Source organism: Fonsecaea erecta (genome assembly GCF_001651985.1).
Source record: "Fonsecaea erecta strain CBS 125763 chromosome Unknown Scaff3, whole genome shotgun sequence".
Lineage (NCBI taxonomy): Eukaryota > Fungi > Ascomycota > Eurotiomycetes > Chaetothyriales > Herpotrichiellaceae > Fonsecaea > Fonsecaea erecta.
Window position 1 is genome coordinate 4,047,506 of NW_017387246.1, and position 18,997 is coordinate 4,066,502.

General features: G+C 51.4%; 8 protein-coding genes across 8 annotated transcripts; 5 read left to right on the forward strand and 3 right to left on the reverse strand.

Annotated features, from left to right (window-relative positions):
- Positions 1–1,201: 1,201 nt before the first annotated feature.
- On the reverse strand, positions 1,202–1,948 carry AYL99_04720 (hypothetical protein; the record flags this gene model as incomplete). Its single annotated transcript, XM_018836232.1, has 1 exon — positions 1,202–1,948. The coding sequence occupies one exon, from the start codon at positions 1,946–1,948 to the stop codon at positions 1,202–1,204; it is 747 nt and encodes a 248-aa protein (XP_018695882.1).
- A 534-nt stretch (positions 1,949–2,482) lies between these two features.
- Positions 2,483–5,557, forward strand: AYL99_04721 (hypothetical protein; the record flags this gene model as incomplete). The annotated part of the gene is made up of 2 exons (XM_018836233.1): positions 2,483–2,678; positions 2,733–5,557. The coding sequence occupies 2 exons, from the start codon at positions 2,483–2,485 to the stop codon at positions 5,555–5,557; spliced, it is 3,021 nt and encodes a 1,006-aa protein (XP_018695883.1).
- A 459-nt stretch (positions 5,558–6,016) lies between these two features.
- On the forward strand, positions 6,017–7,009 carry AYL99_04722 (tRNA (guanine-N(7)-)-methyltransferase; the record flags this gene model as incomplete). Its single annotated transcript, XM_018836234.1, has 3 exons — positions 6,017–6,186; positions 6,244–6,422; positions 6,474–7,009. The coding sequence occupies 3 exons, from the start codon at positions 6,017–6,019 to the stop codon at positions 7,007–7,009; spliced, it is 885 nt and encodes a 294-aa protein (XP_018695884.1).
- An 83-nt stretch (positions 7,010–7,092) lies between these two features.
- On the reverse strand, positions 7,093–8,822 carry AYL99_04723 (hypothetical protein; the record flags this gene model as incomplete). Its single annotated transcript, XM_018836235.1, has 3 exons — positions 7,093–7,380; positions 7,429–7,764; positions 7,818–8,822. The coding sequence occupies 3 exons, from the start codon at positions 8,820–8,822 to the stop codon at positions 7,093–7,095; spliced, it is 1,629 nt and encodes a 542-aa protein (XP_018695885.1).
- Positions 8,823–10,052: 1,230 nt separating this feature from the next.
- AYL99_04724 (hypothetical protein) lies at positions 10,053–10,562 on the forward strand (the record flags this gene model as incomplete). The annotated part of the gene is made up of 1 exon (XM_018836236.1): positions 10,053–10,562. One exon carries the CDS (start codon positions 10,053–10,055, stop codon positions 10,560–10,562), a length of 510 nt encoding a protein of 169 aa, XP_018695886.1.
- Positions 10,563–11,392: 830 nt separating this feature from the next.
- AYL99_04725 (hypothetical protein) lies at positions 11,393–12,843 on the forward strand (the record flags this gene model as incomplete). The annotated part of the gene is made up of 3 exons (XM_018836237.1): positions 11,393–11,611; positions 11,664–12,753; positions 12,800–12,843. 3 exons carry the CDS (start codon positions 11,393–11,395, stop codon positions 12,841–12,843), a joined length of 1,353 nt encoding a protein of 450 aa, XP_018695887.1.
- A 684-nt stretch (positions 12,844–13,527) lies between these two features.
- AYL99_04726 (hypothetical protein) lies at positions 13,528–14,472 on the forward strand (the record flags this gene model as incomplete). The annotated part of the gene is made up of 1 exon (XM_018836238.1): positions 13,528–14,472. One exon carries the CDS (start codon positions 13,528–13,530, stop codon positions 14,470–14,472), a length of 945 nt encoding a protein of 314 aa, XP_018695888.1.
- Positions 14,473–15,510: 1,038 nt separating this feature from the next.
- Positions 15,511–18,975, reverse strand: AYL99_04727 (hypothetical protein; the record flags this gene model as incomplete). Its single annotated transcript, XM_018836239.1, has 1 exon — positions 15,511–18,975. The coding sequence occupies one exon, from the start codon at positions 18,973–18,975 to the stop codon at positions 15,511–15,513; it is 3,465 nt and encodes a 1,154-aa protein (XP_018695889.1).
- Positions 18,976–18,997: the final 22 nt, after the last annotated feature.

An 18,997-nucleotide genomic window follows, 5' to 3' on the forward strand; every position in this document is an offset into this window, starting at 1 on the left:
GTGACATTGATCTGGCGAGGCAGAGAAAGCTAGCAGCATTGGGGCAAAAATTCTATCACCCAATTTCTTAGAAACGAATGCCCAACAAAGTGAGGCAAACCAACCTAGGCTGCAGGTCCACCATCCGTCCGCGCCATAGGCATTTTGCTACGTCGGCCAGGATGCATACCGCACTCAATGGCGGGGGGGTTTTGAAGCAAGCAGCTACACGACAGAAACACATGTTACCGGACACCGCAGATGCCAGACCCTCTCTAGAGGCTGGCCCATCGTAGTACATAAACAAGCACATGGCTCAGCCTTGTGACTGTGTCAGGTGAACGGGCAGCAGAGACGGGGGATTGCGGTAGGCCCCAGCACGAGCAGTCCGATTATAAACGGCGCTACAGATGGAGGGGCGTCGGCCAAACATAAAAAAACCAAGACTCGACCAAACACCCCCTCTCATCTCACATCACCTTCCTCTCCTGCTTGCCAGCAACATTCCCAACACTGCTCGAAAACTGACCTCGGTTCGCGTACTTTGCACATTGCCCATCCAGACCGGAGACCATTACCTCTTGTCCCAGTCGTCTTCTTCATTCGATCGAACACCCACCCTCACTTCCCTGACTGCTGCACCATGTCCCACTCAGGTTGTCCCAAGTGTGGAGCGACTATTTCTTCGGGGAGCAAGACTTGCGGATCTTGTGGAGCGGTACGCCTTCTTTCTGCTGTTCTTTGTCCATTCCTTACTTTGGTTTCTGAGGAACATGAGGCGGTCGCGTGGCGTGGGAGCAGCAGAATTTTGTGCCACGGCACTATCGCGAGATTCTAGGCATGACTGTCGATTGCATCAGTTAAATCAAACAGAACAATTCATCGCTCTCGAGCCAACAGAGCATAGTCCTTGGAAGGATAACGCAAGGAGAAGGAATATGCTGACGAAGCTGCTTGAATTTCGCAGACTTGCCCACGATGATATAGCAGCATATTGCGAGGAAGTGTCAAAGATGCTTGGATCGAAACAGGGGGAGGTGATGAGATACGCCCAGATGACATGGGCCGAGCACGTTCTATGGGGTTGGACAGTGCTGGATCCTTCAGCTTCTAGGAGTTGCTCTTTTGTGGCTATGCCATCCCACAGGTTAATAACCATGATGGAATTTTTGATGACCTTTTATGTCGACTGAACCAGCTGAATGGCGGCCCACGGCGCCTTTCATTCGGGAATCACCTTTTCAAAGAATGCCAGCATGTCTCTCAACTCGGCCGAATTCGTAGAATGGCCCATGCCCTGGTACAAATGCTCCTCGACGTTGTCCCTGTCCACCCACTTTGCCAGCTCTTCCTTGCCTTGTACGAAGAGTTTTGTAGGGACCAACATGTCCATTGTGCCATGAACGTAGAACCATTTCTTGGGGTCTTTGTCGTCGGCTTTGATTCCCCTCTCATTTCTCAGCTCCGCTATTCGGTCCCGCAGAGGCAGGTACCCAGACAAGCAGAGCACTCCCGCGACTTTGTTATTGAGTCTTCCCGTCAGGCCCCAGGTCAGACTCACCGCACAACCTTGACTGAATCCGCCAACGACAATCCTCTCAGGGGGTGTCCCACTCTTGATCTCCTGCTCGACAAGTTGATCTACCATATCCACACTCTGCATGATCCCAGCCTCGTCATCGGGAGAATCCTCCTCATCTTCATGGCCAGGCACCCGTGGCTTCATGGCGTTGGGCAAGGCCTTGGGGATATACCATGCTCGAGTCATAGCCTCGTGATTGTGCGGTGCATTCGGCAGGACCCATTTCAGATATTGCATCTTGTTGTAGAATTGGAACTGTTGTGCCAATCCCAAGGGGAGACCTTCAGCGTCGTCTCCATAGCCATGAAGGAAGATAAACGTAGCAGGGCGGGCGGTGGAAGATGAGTCGGCTGTAGGGGGGACGACGTACGGTGGCTTCTCGGACATACTGCTGTTTTTTCTGCCCACTATTGATTCATGGTCTGTTGTGGACAAATGGGTGCCTAGCCATGGGGATCGAGACAAAGAAGGACAAGAAGACGATGGAGGGAGGATACCAACACCCTCGCGGTGAGATTTTCAGCTACAGTGGTCTCCAGTGAGGGAACTGAGTGGATCGTATTCCATCGTGAGACTGGCCTCACGATGGCCGAGCATGCGGCCCAGAACCTCCAAGAAATTAAACAAGCGAACGAGATCCGTATCGGACAAACGAAAGTGCCATTTGGAATCAGCTCCGAAGTACAGCAGCACTGCGCGGGGAGCCGGCGGGATGGATTTGCTTTCTTTCGTTCTCCCAGACTCTGCATAAGTAGCCCGTTTGAGTCACCGTACCCTGATGATCCTGCGGAGCGGTTGTATCCATAGCGCAGTCTTTATGTGGGGAAACTTCGACAATTTCCAGCGACCCTCCAGTGTCTGGTGCGTACACTCATTCTTCACGCTTCCTCTGTACCGTTTTAGGGGGTCGAGGCTGGCAAAATGAAAAGCCTCAAACGAGGCCTTACCGCCGACCCAAATGCCCGTAATATCTCCAGCAAGGTCTTTATTCGGTCCACCAAAAGCGGCCGAGTCCAGAAAGTCGTGAAAGAACAGTACCTGAGGAAAGATATACCCTGTTCGTCGCAACTGTGCACGGCTTGTGCTTCCACTGTTGCGCCAGATGCAAATGGAGTTGGTATGTGCCTGCTCCTCTCTCTGCCTCACTTTCGTACACTGATAACATTACCAGTCCCCAAATTCGTTCTGTCAAAACTGCCAACCCGCACCAAAACATTTCCCAACGGCCACTATCTCATCCCCGACACCAATGTCTTGCTTAGTGCAATGGATCTCTTCGAAGAGCCTGCCCACTTCCGCGATGTTATCATATTGCAGACAGTTCTTGAAGAGTTGAAGAATCGGAGCCTCCCTCTCTACAACAGATTGATGGCAATAACCCAAAGCGACGACAAGCGTTTCTATCTCTTCTCCAACGAGTTCCGCCTTGAGACCGCAGTACGACGAGCAGGCGGTGAGTCAATTAACGACAGAAACGATCGCTCAGTCAGAACAGCAGCGCAATGGTACACCGATCATCTATCGCAAGCGACAAAGAAACCTCCTACAATCGTGGTGTTGACCAATGATATGGATAATAGGAAAAAGGCACAAAGAGAAAACGTGCGAGCTTTGTCACTATGGGGATATGTGGAGGGGTTGGATGATGCCGATAGATTACTCGACATGGTGAGCCACGGTGCTGAGGCTCAAGAAGTCCGCGCCGCGCAAGGGCAGCTCTTCTATCCAGAATATTACTCCATGTCAAGGATGATGACAGGGATCAAGGCGGGAATACTGCATCAAGGTGTTTTCAATGTTTCCCCCTACAACTACTTGGAGGGGACAGTCAAGGTCTCTGCGTTTGACAAGCCACTCCTAGTCCTTGGAAGAGAGAGCAGCAATCGATCTATATCTGGAGATGTCGTTGTTGTGGAGATTCTGCCCAAAGACCAGTGGAAAGTTCCTTCGACGCAGATCCTCGACGAGGAAACCATCAACAAGAACGACAACCCGGAAGACGAGGAACAAGAGGAGACCGTGGTCACAGAGAATGAGAGACGGGCACTCCAGGAGGAGGTTCGACGTGCACACATTGCCGGTGCTGAGTCAAAGGCCCAGCCAACCTGCAAAGTAGTCGGAGTCATGAAGCGAAACTGGAGACAACTTGTTGGAACAATTGACGCCACCTCCTGGAGCACGTCTGGAAACAGACAGGCCACAGTCTTCTTGGTTCCAATGGACAAGCGCATCCCAAAGATTCGAGTTCGAACACGTCAGGTCGATGAGTTGATAGGCAAGCGGATACTTGCGACGATTGACTCATGGGAGCGAAATACCAGATATCCAGTTGGCCACTATATTCGCTCGCTCGGGGAATTAGAGACTAAGGATGCTGAGACTGAAGCGTTGCTCCTCGAATATGACGTCCAGTACCGACCATTTCCAAAGACAGTGTTGGACTGTTTACCTTCGGAGGGTCACTCCTGGAAAGTCCCAGCTGCTTTATCAGATCCCGGTTGGAAAGGCAGGCAGGATCTCCGACATCTATTTGTTTGCTCGATTGATCCCCCCGGATGTCAAGATATCGACGATGCCCTGCATGCAAGAAAACTTTCAAATGGAAACTTTGAAGTGGGTGTTCATATTGCCGATGTCTCTCACTTCGTCAAACCCAATAATGCCATGGACGACGAAGCATCCGCTCGGGGTACTACCGTCTACTTGGTCGACAAGAGAATTGACATGTTGCCCATGTTGCTCGGGACCGACCTTTGCTCCCTCAAACCGCAAGTTGAAAGATATGCTTTCTCCACTATATGGGAGATTACACCAGATGCGGAGATAGTATCATCTTCGTTCACTAAATCTGTTATTTTGTCCAAGGAAGCTTTCTCATATGAGCAAGCCCAAAAGCGCATTGACGACCCGAGTGCAACGGATGCGCTCACCCAAGGCATGCGGACATTGTTGTCACTCTCTCAAAGGCTACGTCAAAAGCGGATGGATGCTGGAGCGCTAAATTTGTCCAGCCCAGAGGTCAGAATTGAAGCAGACAGTGAGTCTTCGGATTCGCTTGCCGACGTGAAGACGAAAGCAAATTTAGCCACCAACTCACTCGTGGAGGAATTCATGCTTCTTGCCAATATCACTGTGGCCAGGAAGATCCAGTCCGTCTTCCCGCAAACTGCTTTGCTGAGACGACATGCGACACCGCCGGCCTCGAACTTTTCAGACCTTAGTGAGCAGTTGAAGAGAATGCGCGGTTTCGAACTGGACGTGTCAAGCTCGAAAGCACTTGCAGAATCGTTGGATCTTTGTGTAGACCCTCAACATCCATTCTTCAACACCTTGATTCGAATCATGGCAACAAGGTGTATGACATCGGCCGAATACTTCTGCAGCGGATCGCACGCAGAACCAGAGTATCGCCATTATGGTCTTGCTAGTGAGATCTACACCCATTTTACAAGTCCCATTCGCCGATATGCGGATCTGCTCGTCCACCGCCAACTGGCTTGCGCGATCGGATATGAAGGCCAGGGGAGCGAGGTCGTTGACTATGACCTTCGAAACAAGGGCAAGTTAGAGCGGGTCTGTCAGAATCTCAACTTCCGGCACCGAAATGCCCAACTAGCAGGCCGCGCCAGTATCGAGTATTATGTCGGGCAAGCGCTCAAAGCACGGGCCGAGAAATCTGCAGATGCTGCTATTGATGTTGATGGGTACGTGATGCGAGTATTCGAAAACGGTATGGTGGTCTTCGTACCGCAGTTTGGCATTGAAGGACTGGTTCGCCTTGAGGATTTCCAGTTGAAATCCGGCGAGGCTCTCAAAAGAGAAAGCAAGTTTGATGCAGAGGCTTACCGGCTCACAGTCTTTGAGAAAGGCCATGAACAAGACGAGGTCACACTTGAGCTGTTCCAGCAACTGAAAGTTAGAGTAAGCTCGGAGGAGAAGAGTGGTGCCAGAGATAAGGGAAAGAGAAGAGTACGAATCGTGGTCTTGTCTGCCTGAGGGGAAGTAGACGGGAGCTCTGCACATACCTAGCTAGAACTAGATACCTCCAAACAACAGCAGGACTAAAGCTACAGTCACGTTCCTCTTCATACCTCCACTGCTTGGTGGACGGCCTAAACAATATTCCCACCCAGCGCTGGAAACTGTTCCATGGAATCTCTCTCTTCCTCTTCTAGATCTATCAAACGGACTGACCCTGAGCCCGTCTGCTAGTAACCGCGAACTCGACAAGGAGCAAGTGAAAGATGACGCTACATTGTGCTATCCAGTAGTGCTTGAGACTCAAGTTGGTTCTGTGCATGGATAGTTCCGTAGACAATGATGCCAAGACCAAACATGGCGGCTCGAGTTCCGATTTCAAAGTCCTCGTACAACGTAGACTTTTGGGCTCCTTGCGGAATTTTCGTCCTACATTTTTTTTGATGACCAGGAAGGCTTCAGGCCGGAACAAGGAACATGACGGGACCGCCGAATAAGCGGCAGAAACGAGAGGACTACAAAAAAACCCAAGAGAGCTTTAAAGCTGGAAGTGATGGCGCTGGCGGCGGCAAGATCGAGCTGCCCAAGAAAAAGTTCTATCGACAACGCGCCCACGCAAATCCTTTCTCCGACCATGCTTTGGCATAGTAAGTTCCAGGGTCTCACGCTCTAGTTCACATGGACGCCCTGACTGATCTCTGCAGCCCCGCCAGCCCTGCCGACATGGACTGGACTTGCCATTACCCTGCTTTCGCAGATGGCGAAGCTGCGAATCACAAACACCACGCTATGAGCAGGGAAGTCGAGATCGCAGACATTGGCTGTGGATTCGGTGGGCTTCTGGTAGCTTTGGCGCCTTTGTTCCCTCAGACGTTGATGCTTGGTTTGCCCACGGGCTTCCTTTTTTGTGATTATCTTGCTAATGAAAGGATAGGCATGGAATTGCGGAATCAAGTCACCGAATATGTAGTTGACCGAATAGCCGCTCTCCGCGCTCAAAATCAACCTCTGTCCGGCACAAAGAGAGGCACACCTGGACTCTACCAAAACATCTCGGCGCTCCGCACTAATACGATGAAGTTTCTCCCAAACTACTTCCGCCGCGCTCAGCTTTCCAAGATATTCCTCTGCTTCCCCGATCCGCATTTCAAGCAGCGGAAGCACAAGGCCCGAATCGTTTCTGCTCAGCTAAACGCTGAATACGCATTTGTGACGAAGCCCGGTGGTGTGGTATATACCATCACAGATGTTGAAGAGCTGCACCAGTGGATGGTCAAGCACTTTGACGGCGAGGAAGCGGGCGACGCGAAGGAATTGTGGACGAGGGTGACGCAGGAAGATCTGGACTCAGATCCTTGCGTCAAGGCCATGAGCGAGGAAACCGAAGAGTCCAAGAAAGTCATCAGAAATGGCGGAAAGAAGTTTATTGCTGTATTCCGAAGAAAAGAGGATCCTGAGTGGCCTGAATGATATTCGATATCAGAGGCACTCTCAAGCCACACTACACCGACCATGAAAACACGAGACCGAGTGCGATGCGCGACGGATCCGCCTTACGACACTACCTTCTTCTCTTGACCACCGTACAGCGTATCGTCGCTCTCTGTAGCTTGGTTATTCTCCTCTGGAGCCATACCCACGATCTCCCCAGCTTTCAAAGCGTCGAGGTCAATCTGGGGACCAGTATAATTCTTTCGGCCGTCAATGAACCACTGAATCGTGGAAACAATTAAGACAATCGCAAATGCTGCAACGCAGTAATTCATATTACTACCGGTCACGGGCAGAACCGGCGGGAACATGAAAAGGACGGTTGTGAGTATCACGTAGGCAATTCCAACCTGTCACATGTTAGGAATTATACTCAGGGGCTTTCTTGGTAGACTTACCAGATTACATGTCCAACCGAGCCAGCTAGGCAGAATAAACGGACGAGACGCTGGCAACATTTTCCGACCCCGGAGGATGTTGATTGCAGGGGGGATAGCATAAGTCACTCCCAACGCCACGACTGACGCAGACACAATGGCATTGAAAGCGCTGCTGGACCCAAGAAATATGCAACCGAAGATAATGACCAGAATGAGGGTCAACCAAAGCGCATTTAGGGGGACTTGAAGTCTCCCATGCACTCTAGCAAAGAGACGCGAGGCTGGCAATCCCCCATCTCTCGCAAAAGCGTACACCATCCGGCTGCTAGTGGTCATGATGCTCACGGCGGCAAACTTGAGAATCGTCAGCCATTTCTCTGCTCGCAGGGTCGGGTTGATGAACTTACCAGCAAGCAAACGAGGGGAAACATCAAGAGGCACACGGAGCCGGCCTTGTTCGAAGTCGCATCAAAGAAAATCTGCAACATTGGCCCTGCAGAGGAACTAATAACGTCTTGCACGTTGTTGGAGACAAACAAAAGAACGCTCAGATAGATGAAGCCGGTCACGACACCAATCAAGACACAGCCGATCATGATCCTGGGGCCCAGAACAGTAGGATCTCCGACCTCTTCTATGCAATGAGCGACGGCGTCAAATCCCGTCAAGCCTAGACCACCTTGCAAGAGGCCCAACAGCCAAGCAAGCCCGTTCGGCCAGCCCGTCTCATTGATAAATGTGCGGTACACGAAATCTCCGCTTTGGTAATCTGGAGAGGAGCAAGCAAGGACGGTGATGGAGATCACAACCCAGCCCGTGATTGACCAGATCAAGGCAGCCTTGTTGACGAGGGGGAGCAGTCGAGTGATGAACGCATTGACCATGAATGCGAAAACATTGTATCCAATGTAGATCAAGAATTGGTGCCAACGGTGCGGCTCGTAAGACGGTGTTGTGAGTGAAATGATACCGATGATGAGCTGGCTTCCCAACAACCCGGCAGTCGCAGTCAAAGCGACCCAGCCTGCCGTGTTGATCCAACCGGTGATCCATGAGAGAAGTGGCACCCAACGCTTCCAGCTGATGACAGCGACCCAGTGGTACTGACCTCCCGCTGTCGGGTAGGCCGACAGAAACTCTGCCAGAGAAGCCGCCAGGCACAGATTGCAAATGCCAGCGACAACAAGACCCCAGATGACCGAGTCGGGGCCTCCACTGGGCAAGGCCAACGACATACTCGCACCCAAGGCGGTCCAGGAGTTGAGAATGGCAAAGGCCAATCCCAGCATGGACAGGAAGGAGAAGTTGCGTTGCAGTTCCTGCTTCACCCCCATCCCCGCCAGCATGGCAGCATCCTCTTGGATACTGGTCCTCCGCCGGGGAGTCCTTGACTGTCGACGTGCTTCATCCATGTTGATGTTGGTGCAGAGTTTTCACGGTGGAGGTTTGGGGTTGCTGAAGAACCCTTTAGAGTAGAGGGAGAGGAGCGAGGAGATTTTGCCCACGAAGGAAGAAGAAGCGGGAAGGGCGTTCGTGATTTCAATCAGCTCATAAGCAGGTACGTCAGCGGCAGCGATCGAAACAACCCATGCAAGTTCTCGACACACTAGAAAACTGTTCAGGGTCTCGCCCATCCACCACGACGACAGGCTAAAAAAATAGGAAACGGACATGATCGACGTTTGACTGGAAAGAGAAACTCGAAGCATTGAGTGGAGGATGGATGACCCGCACAAGCCAGGAGACAGTGGATCGCAAGAGTAACATCATCAAGACGAGCAGCAGCTGGTTGCAGGCTAGTAGCATAGATGAAGTAAGAGTAATTGATGAGGCAAAAAGCTTGACTCTAGCAAGCCTTCTTCCGTACAAGGCAAGGCGCCCAGAAGACAACGCCAAGTCCAACCCCAGATTCGCCTCCAAGCGCCACCGATGTCACGTCACGATGTCCTGCCTGTGCCGAAACATTAACCCGATGCCGGCCTGCATAACCACCACCCGCCTGTCAGTTAAATAGGCATTGGCTGTTGGCACAACATGCGGGAAGGAAGGCAAACTTTTCTTCCGAATGAATTTCCATCGACGCACCCCCAGGGACCCGGCCGGGTAGATAGGCAACCTCGGCGGCCGAAAGCCGTGAAAGCCCAACTGACGGATCGACGCCTGGGACGACTCGCTCAGCCTTACCACCGGTCAGTCAACGCCAGCCTGACCGTAGGCCGTGTCTCACACCATGTCCGTCCACCGTTCGCAGGGACATGGTAGGTCCAGCCTGACAGTCCCGTGTGCACGCCTCCTTTCGTGGTTGTTTGACTATACTCTTTCACAAAGAGCCTGAACAAAGACACAGTGGTTACTTTCCTTGAAGCAAGGAGCCATACTAAATATGGCCCTGCCAATAAAGAGACTCAAAATGCATATCCTTTGTCTGAGATCAAGAAACCTTTTTTAGGGACTCCTGAAGTACAAGATCTCATGACAGGTAGAGAGGGCGGTTGTGAGATCCCCGTCAAGACTTTCTTCTGGGTCGCTTCTAAGACATTTTCTCTCTCGATCGCTGACACTACAGCAGCATGTGTGAAATATACACTATATACCACCTTTGCGGACATGTCAAAATCAAGACTATCGTTCAGTGTGCGGACATGGTGGACAAAATATTAGCCTCCAATTTGGCAAATGCTAAAACCCATCCAGTCTGTGGAGATAGTGTCAGCGACAACCTGCACGTATTTCCCGCTATTTGTGAGGGCTGTAAGAAAATCGGTGTGATTGGAGATTTCATGGAGCTACCAGGTGCCAAGCTCGAACTTGTGAAGGCATGGGCTCATGGCAAGCGGAAGCCTTCGAGGCCCGAACAAGACACTGGATCAGCCGATGGCAACGACGAGGGTATTGGGAAGGAGGATGGACCCAGTGAGACCATCAAGTTACCGCCTGATAAGGGTATCCTACTCGAAGGCAAAAGCAGAACTTCAACCACGTGTGCCTCAACTATACCCGAGACGTCGAACACGAATCGAGATACAAGTTTAACCGCGAATGGACCTGCCCCAGATCTGGCTCAAATCAAATTGCGGGTTACAGCCTTGAAGACTAGAACAGAACGGTCACTCGCCAAGATGCGAGGTCAGAGACCTCCAACATCGGGCTGATTATTTGACTCCTTGATTCGCGCTCTTGGAGACCTGAGAGTCTGAAATGTCTTGAAGTAATGCGAAATATTTTCTACTGACATGTCGCGGAAATTGGTGGGTAGGGAAGCCGTATTGGTGAAGTTCGGGAAACTATCAAAAGAGACGCATTCAAGGAGGTAGAGCCCTTCAGGGAGATGAGGCTTTTGCTCTATATAAGGGGAGTCACCATATCTCACAATATTAATTGGCAACATGCATCGCAGATGCTCTCAATCCCTTGAGAAACTCGTAATCTTGGCCGTGGAAGCGTCCTCCGCGGTATAACTGGGGGTGTGGCGTTCACGAAAACACATCAAAGATTGGGAGATCTCTGCATTGTGGTTGGCAACATGTGGCTTTACATATATCAATTACAATGAGTTGTATGCATTGATTATTCCCACAACTCCGCGGCGGAATTGCCGATCCATGGCATGGGCCATGAGAGGATCAGAAGGCACGCAGCTTCGGAAGCCTCAACGGGCCCTTACAAACATCAAGATCTTCCATTAGCAATAGGCTGCCCGGGATCCGCTGCCGGGGCGGAATCTTAGACTAGCTCAACAGCTAAATGTTTGGCTGTCGACCAAGCTTTCCTGGCTTTGGAGGGCGAGACAGGGAATCGTTTGGCTCGATGTCGTCATTGGAGCAGGGGCGCTTTCGATGAGATCTGCTTCTTATATCAACAATGGAATCTAGCCATTTCCTTCATCCAGGTTCTATCCCTGTCTTCTATTAGTTCAAGGACTTAAATCTAACGCTCATTCATTTACCTGACTTCTCTCGGGTCTCACCCCAGTGACGGTGCGATGGTCGGCAAACGAACTCTGAACACGGGGAAGAACCAGGGAGATGATCACTGGAGGGAGGCAGATGTGGAATCCGGGAACGGTCCTAGACGGTTTCCTCGCTTCAAGGATGCTGTCGAGTATGTTTTGGATCGCCGAACCACAGCTGCATTAAAGGAGCAGCTGCGGGAAGGTGTACAAAGAGGAGCATTTGAGAACGCCAGAAAAAGCGACAAGGAGGTAAAGGCATTACCCCATGGAAGTTTTCGTCTCGCTGACCTGTGGCATCTAGCTGAAGCAGATAAAAAACAAAAAGATCCGCAAATTCTACGAGAAACAGAACGCCACCTTGAATGATTGGGCCGAGGTGGACACGATAGTGCTGGCCATGGCCGACGAGGTTATGGAGAGCATGAACACCGACGCTAATCATGATGGCATCCGAGAGAGAGAAGGGAGACTGCAGCATGTGGAAGAGCACATTGACTTTCTCTTGCCGGACGAGGTGCAGAAAAGAAGACAAAAGGCAGACCGAAACGCTCGCTGGGCAATCAACATTAATGTCATTGCCAATATTATTCTCCTCGTAGCCAAGGGAATAGCGGCGCTCAAGTCCTCATCTCTGTCATTGATTGCCTCTCTGGTTGACTCGGCGCTGGACCTCCTGTGCACGGCCATCGTATGGACGACGAACAAACTTGTATCTTGGAGGTTGTCAGCACTCTCGAGGAAGTTCCCAGTCGGCCGCCGGAGGCTGGAACCCATTGGAATCCTTGTGTTTTCCATCATCATGGTCGTATCGTTTCTTCAAATACTGCAGGAGTCCGTTGAGAAACTGCTCCCGAGTGGCAACCACGACATTGCTACATTGCCCCCACTGGCTATTGTTTCCATGGCAGGGACCATCGGAATCAAAGGTCTGATCGGCCTAGGATGCATAAGAATCAAGACGACACAAGTGCAAGCGCTCGCTCAGGATTGCAAGACAGATGTCTATTTCAATACACTCTCATTGCTCTTCCCTCTGATCGGTAAACAGGCGGGCATTTGGTGGTTGGATCCACTGGGCGCAGCACTGCTTTCCTTATACATTATCTACGACTGGGCCGACACCTGTATCGACAATGTCAGCAGGCTTTGCGGCCTGGCGGTGGACGAAACGCTCCAGAATAAATTGATATATCTGGCTTACCGATTCAGCAACTTGGTGTCCGGTTTCAAGTCGGTTATTGCGTACCACGCCGGAGATGGCGTGTGGGCAGAGTTCGACATATTGTTAGACGAGAAGACACCATTAAGGCGCACGCACGACATTGCCGAGACATTGCAATACTGTTGTGAGGCGTTGACCGAGGTTGATAGAGCGTTTGTGACCACTGACTGTGAGTGTCCCACCGCCGGAGAGTTGCACATGGCTAACAGTCACAGATTCCGTGCAAAACCCTGGTGGGCATTCTCAAGACTTGGTATAAATCGGGTTGACGAAAGATGGCGTTGGTGCCGTACGCGAATGTCTGACTTTTTACCGAGACCTTGTCGCTATCAAGGTGTATGAGGCTCATAGCGGCCTGCAATTGGCTTTTAACGAGGCCCGTTGTGCGCTCGTGAAAAGAAAGATTGGCGTTGGAGACATATAGCTTTGGGACTGTCGCAGACAAGCCACCAACCATGACTGCTGGGTTTGTTGATGCAAGGAGCTCGAAGGAGCATCCGGCTAGCGACTTACCTGTTGCATAATTGGCAATGAAAATGACACGTGTGAGTTCTCGCCGGTGTCTACTTCGCTTGTTCATGACCGTAGCATTATTGTTGGGGGCCGAGTGGTGATGGAGTCAGGACAATTCTTACGGTTGATTCAAGAGCTTTCCAACCCTGGGGGCTAGTTTTCTGAGGGATATATGTAGAAAATAACAGATATCAAAGGCGCGGCACTGGAATGAAGCAAGAATGAAGAGTCTTGGTTGACGTGGGGCAAGCAAAACCATGCATTGTGCCAGTGTCCGCCTCAGCGCTAGGCGTTTCAGGGCTTCCGAATATCAACCGCAAGCTGCGTGGCAACCGTTCTCCAATTGTTGTCCCTGCCATCCAAGATCATCGCAAACACCTCGTAACCAAGTCTGGGAGTCCGCTGCGGACCAGCAATCTCAGTGCTCCAGATGCCTCCCACGAAGATCTCCCGCGTTTCCCGTGGCGGAGGAATCATGAAAACTACTCTGTCCAAATCTAGGCCTTCTATACACGGAAAATCGCCCCTTCCCAACCCAGCCCAGAAGAATGAATCACTGGGTACACAGGATTTTGAGAACGAGTCGGAGAGGTCGCACCGCAGTGCCAAAAAGAGCAGCACCTCCTCCACACCCGGGAAAAAGAAAGGAGGAGATGCCGAGGAGACGCGAAGGCGCCATCACAGAAGCAAGCCTCCGGCCTCTTTCCTCGTGAAGCTCGAGCGATCCCAAACTCAACGCATGATTGTGCTCGGTCGCAAACGTAGTCTGAGAGCAGGGGCACCGTCGGAAGACATCGACATTGTTGGGTCGACAGGAAATGTCTACACTGTCACCATCAGCCACTTGCCAACCTGCACCTGTCCCGACTCGCTGAGAGGCAACGAATGTAAACACAAGGTTTACGTTCTTCACACAGTTCTCAAGGCTCCTCAACATCTCCAATTCCAGCTTGCTCTGCTTACTTCGGAGCTGGAGGAAATATTCGCTCATGCGCCTCCAATTCCTACCGATCTGTCTGAAACCCCGAAGGGCATCCGCAAGGCCACTGATGGAGAATGTCCAATCTGCTACATGGAGCTTGACGAGGAGCACAACGAGCTGGTCTGGTGTAAAGTGCAATGTGGACACAACATACACAAGTCATGCTTTAGTGAGTGGGCTAGGAGCCAAGCGGGAAAGGGCTTGCGTTGTGTCTACTGTCGGACACCTTGGGAGATGGATGTCTTGGACATTGAAGCGATCAAGAGGACTGGCAACCATTCCGAAGACGGCTATGTTAATGTTGCCACCCACTTTGGCATGTCTCGCGAAAGAGATCACTCGAGTTATTATCAGCCTTGGGCGCGACACCGGTTTGGACAACGGCGGTGGTAATTAACCCTCCTTGCGATGTACTTCCAACCAGCCTACCATATCTCTTCCCCGCTACGGTCGTCTAAATGGAAAATTCTGTTACACTCAAACATGATCCCTATAGGACATCACGAGCTAAATTCTCTCAGAGACTTACGTTAGACCCCGTTGCGAACTCGGCAGATACATATTCCTTGTAGGCACTTCTGTATTGCCCTCAACTGGAAAGGGTACGAGACAATCGTCCGTAGAGGCTGCTGGGATCTGAAGCCTAGGCCATGTCTGTGAATAGGAGCTGGTATACACCCCGTACGACTGGCACAATCCTCCATCACCGCCGATCGGGTGTCCATGAAGAGTGCATTAACAGATCTATATACCTGGACGATACACCCAAGTGATATACATGTCCCTGGAGAACATTTTCGTTATGGAAGGCATTGCCAATGGACGCTGCATGTTTGAGAAACCCTCATTTGTGTGTTTGTGACGGTATATGGACAATTAGGGTAGACTTATCAAGACACTGGTGGTAGTTTGTCTCTTGCCTGTCCTGCCTACGCGAAATCTTAAACCAACACAACCAGATCTCTAAAGCTCGGTCCAACAACCTTTTCCCACCCATGAGCCTAGCCACCAGCAGAAGTATCCAGTATTGTGTAGACAAAATCGAGCCCAGCTTGATGCATAATACGTACATTTTGTGTCTGAGCCTCCCTATTATAGACCTGGGTTCTGGAAAGAACGACGTAGATGATATGATACACCCACATTAAGTGCAAAGATCCCTGGACTGGGGGCGCCGTCAACGAGCCAAACACCTGAAAACGCCGGATCCAAGTAGCTCACAGGAAATCAGCAATACCAGTCCCATAATCCAACGCCTTGCGAGGGGATCCAAGATTGCACGCTAGCAGCAAATATAGCAAAACCAAGAAGAAAGACAGACAGCCGTGGGGTATCATAAGCTCATAACGATCCTGGGAAGAATGGACACACAAAATCATAACAACGTCACGTCTGAAGCCCGGGTTTTGTGCCGGGTTTTGAGGTTTCTGGTCAACTAGACACTGAGACAGACTTTTCCTTCGGGACCAGGTGTGCCCATGTAAAGAAGTCGAACCTTTCCCTGTCTTTGCCAGTCCCTGTCTCGGGATTTGGACTTCTGCTGGGCTCTCTAGGCTCTAAGATCAGTGAGCGTCGATAGTGAAGCTGGAAACTTCCATCTCCTGCAGATCTGACTCGGATAAGTTGGTCTTGCATCCAGGTCTGGAGCTCGGAGACTTCGGCGAAGCGGTAAGGGATCTGGAACTTTTGCAACTCGGATATGATCTTCGCCGTCTTCATATGTTTGTCCAAGTTGATGACTGAAGCTTCCCCGCGATCTGTCGAAAGCGGCCTTGTAGATGGGTTGGCTGAATCGACCATCGTGAGGTCTGTCAAGTATACACCGATAAAAGGCAAACACGGCGGAAGTTGGGATTGAATACGTTGACGCAGTACAGCATAGTTTCGAGCCACATCAACAATCTTGCACATCTCGTCAAAAACTGTCTTGGTCTTATGCGGTACGCATTCCCATGTCCTCTTCATTCTCTTAATGTTGGTTGAATCCAGGGCGCAGACAATCGCCATGACTGTGTCAAAGTTGCGTAAGTCCAAACATTTGTTGGCAATCTTGACCCACTGTTTGACGATGGCGGCTCGCTTCTTTGGTTCTTCGAGTTGAAGAACGGAATCGGAGACGAGGTTCGAGATGTCCGTGGACAGAGTCGACATGGCGCGCACATTGACGGCAAGGGAACTGCTTCGTTTGGTCCATTCCGTTCCTAAAAGCTCCTCGGGGAGGATGGAGCAGAAGATCTTGGAAGTCTTCAACGTAATCTGACGGGCCAGTTCCAAAGGGTCGAAGTCGAGGATGGAAACTGACGGGCCACCCATTTTCCAAGCTCGCAGCGCAGTGAGCTGGCTCTTCGAAATAACAGGATGTGGTAATGGGGTGCTCGGGTCAACATAAGCTGCGGTGGATGTGCTGGTCTTCCCGATCGCGGACAATACCCTTGGGACGATGGGGGCATGACTTGTGGCAACCTTCTCCGCCAACTCAAGGATTCTCTTGCCGGCCATTGGCAATACATTAATAAGTGATTCTCTCGCGAAGCCGACAATTACTGGAAGTGCGGTGTCATCACAATCATGCCGCCAGTGAGATTCCATCCAGCCTTTGAGGACATTGTAAACGCGGAGTCTCACAGGGCCTGCGATGCTCAGGTTGTCGCCTACGTATTCGAAGCGATAGATCAGAGCGCGAGCAAAGGTCACCGGAGTCGCAAATAAGCGAAAAGTGAGGTAGATTGTGGTAAAAAAAGATACGTCGGGTGCCGAATCAGGGGCGGTGAGCCTTTCCACTAAGGCATTGAGTGTCCCGCCGACGATTATACCCTCTCGATTAAAAACAAGCTCTTGGGAATAGGTGTGAACAAGGATTTCAGCTTCAGCATCCTCGTCATCGTCAAGGGGCTCACGTGCACCGCCGTCATGCGATGGTCTCGAGACAGGCGGCTTTAGTGAGTGGCTAAGGTCTTCTTGAACCGATGTGACCCGCGTTGACGCCGAAGAGAGGTTGCTGGGATTTGACCTTCGCTCAAGGCGTTCGAAGCTACTGTCACTGCTTGTGCTTCCTCCCACTGCGTGGGCGCCGGACTTGCGATGATGTCTGACTTCTGTAGACTGGCTGGAGACTGGAGAGCTTGATGAGATCTTCTGATGAGCCAGAGACGCGGAAGGTAATGGCGACGAGCGAATGATCTCCACCACCACATCGTCTTTTGGGGTAGGAGGAACACTTCCGGAGGCTGTGGAAGGAGACTCGGCAGTGGTATGAGAAAGAGGAGGAGTCAGGAGACCTTGATTTATAATGATGCGAGGGCGCTCTTCCAATCTATCTGTGCTCTTAGCTTTGGCCGACGTCACCGCGGATGAAGTTGTGAGACGTTCCGAAGGCGGGCGTTCGAAGTTCGCTGGTTCCGGGGTGCTGGAACCACCCGAGTTTCGTCCCAAAAGGTAACTCAAATTTTCGATCTCAAAATCTCCTATTTCTTCCAGCGTCGCTTTGGTTCTGCTGACGCATCGACCTGCAGCACTGACACATGCTGTGGCAGCCTGTACCAAGCTGTGCGCCTCGTCGGGAGAATATATCAAGTCGTCATCCATGGAGCGAATAGGTTTGAAAACCTGACGAGCAGCGTGGACCAGTTCAGTGATCGCGTCGTACATAGAATCTTTGGCTTGGACCAACGGTCGAGAAGTGCTGTAGTCTCGGTCAATAACCGTTTCGACCACGGCAAAGAGCTGTCGACAAGCCCGAACAGCGTTTTGTGTGGTCAGCAACAACTCGGACGATGATCTGGATTGCATGTGAGATCCCAGGAACGATGCCAGCACGGTCAGAAACTCGTCGTAAGAGCGATTGAGGAACTCGGAGATCAGGTTTGAATTCTTCTGGCTCGTACTACGACTGTACGACATGCGGTGCGTGATGGATGAGTGTCGCCGCACGTGGGTTGGATTACCTGTAGAACTGTGACTGCCGTGTTTTGACAAGACGGTGGTGCCTGCAGCTTTTGTCGTGACGGATGTTGAGGCTTGACGTCGGACAGTAGCTTGTGATTTAATCGAGTGTTGAGATTGCATAATCGCGACGGACTCCGAGGAAGAGTCGGGTGGTCTTGTGACAGCTCCTGGCGACGCATCGGCTTGCTCGGTCCAGACGTCGTAAAACAAGACGGCGCGGGTGACGATCCGGAATGCCTTCAAGAGCATGTCATCCAGCCGAATGTCGAGGGTGTCCTTGCTGGCAGAATGGCCCATGACCACTTGTTGCAGTTCTTTCGCCGCACGAACAAGAAGAGCGAGATCAGAGAGAAGGTTTTTACGTGTCCTGCGTATGGCATCGTGCTTCTTGACCAGGGAACAATCACGGGTCAGACAGTTGGAGCGTTCCAGCAAGGCGCGGACGCCCGCGACCAGCCCTCTCATGTAGTCCTGATTGCGGAAAAGGCCGAGGTTTGAATCGCTCGCGCAGCGGACGAGGTCCCAGAATTCGGTCAATGCCTTGAGGATAGGTCGCATAGCAGCATAGTCATAGCCCTCGCAGTAGTTGGTCGGCAGCCATCCGCGTGCTCCTGTCTCCAACAGTGTGCCATCCGCCCAGCCATTGATATGCACAGAGTGTACAAGAATGATATCGCCCGCATTGAGAGGTAGTGTAACTGTGGTGGAGGAATGAGGAGAGGAGGGCTGAAAGGGATAAAGGGCGCGTAGATAGTTGTGGAACCTTGCGCGGGAGGAGGCCATGTCGTCGAGGGATTCTATAGATGCCGGTCGTGGATTCGTGTTGGGCAACACCGAATCTTTCGTTTTGACGGATGGCCCGTGGTTTTCATCGTCGCCGCCGTCGTCATCACTATTCTTGCGGATTCGTAGAGGTGCAACATAAATACCGGAAGGTTGAGGCTCGCGCATTTTGCTGCAAGAACCAAAAAAG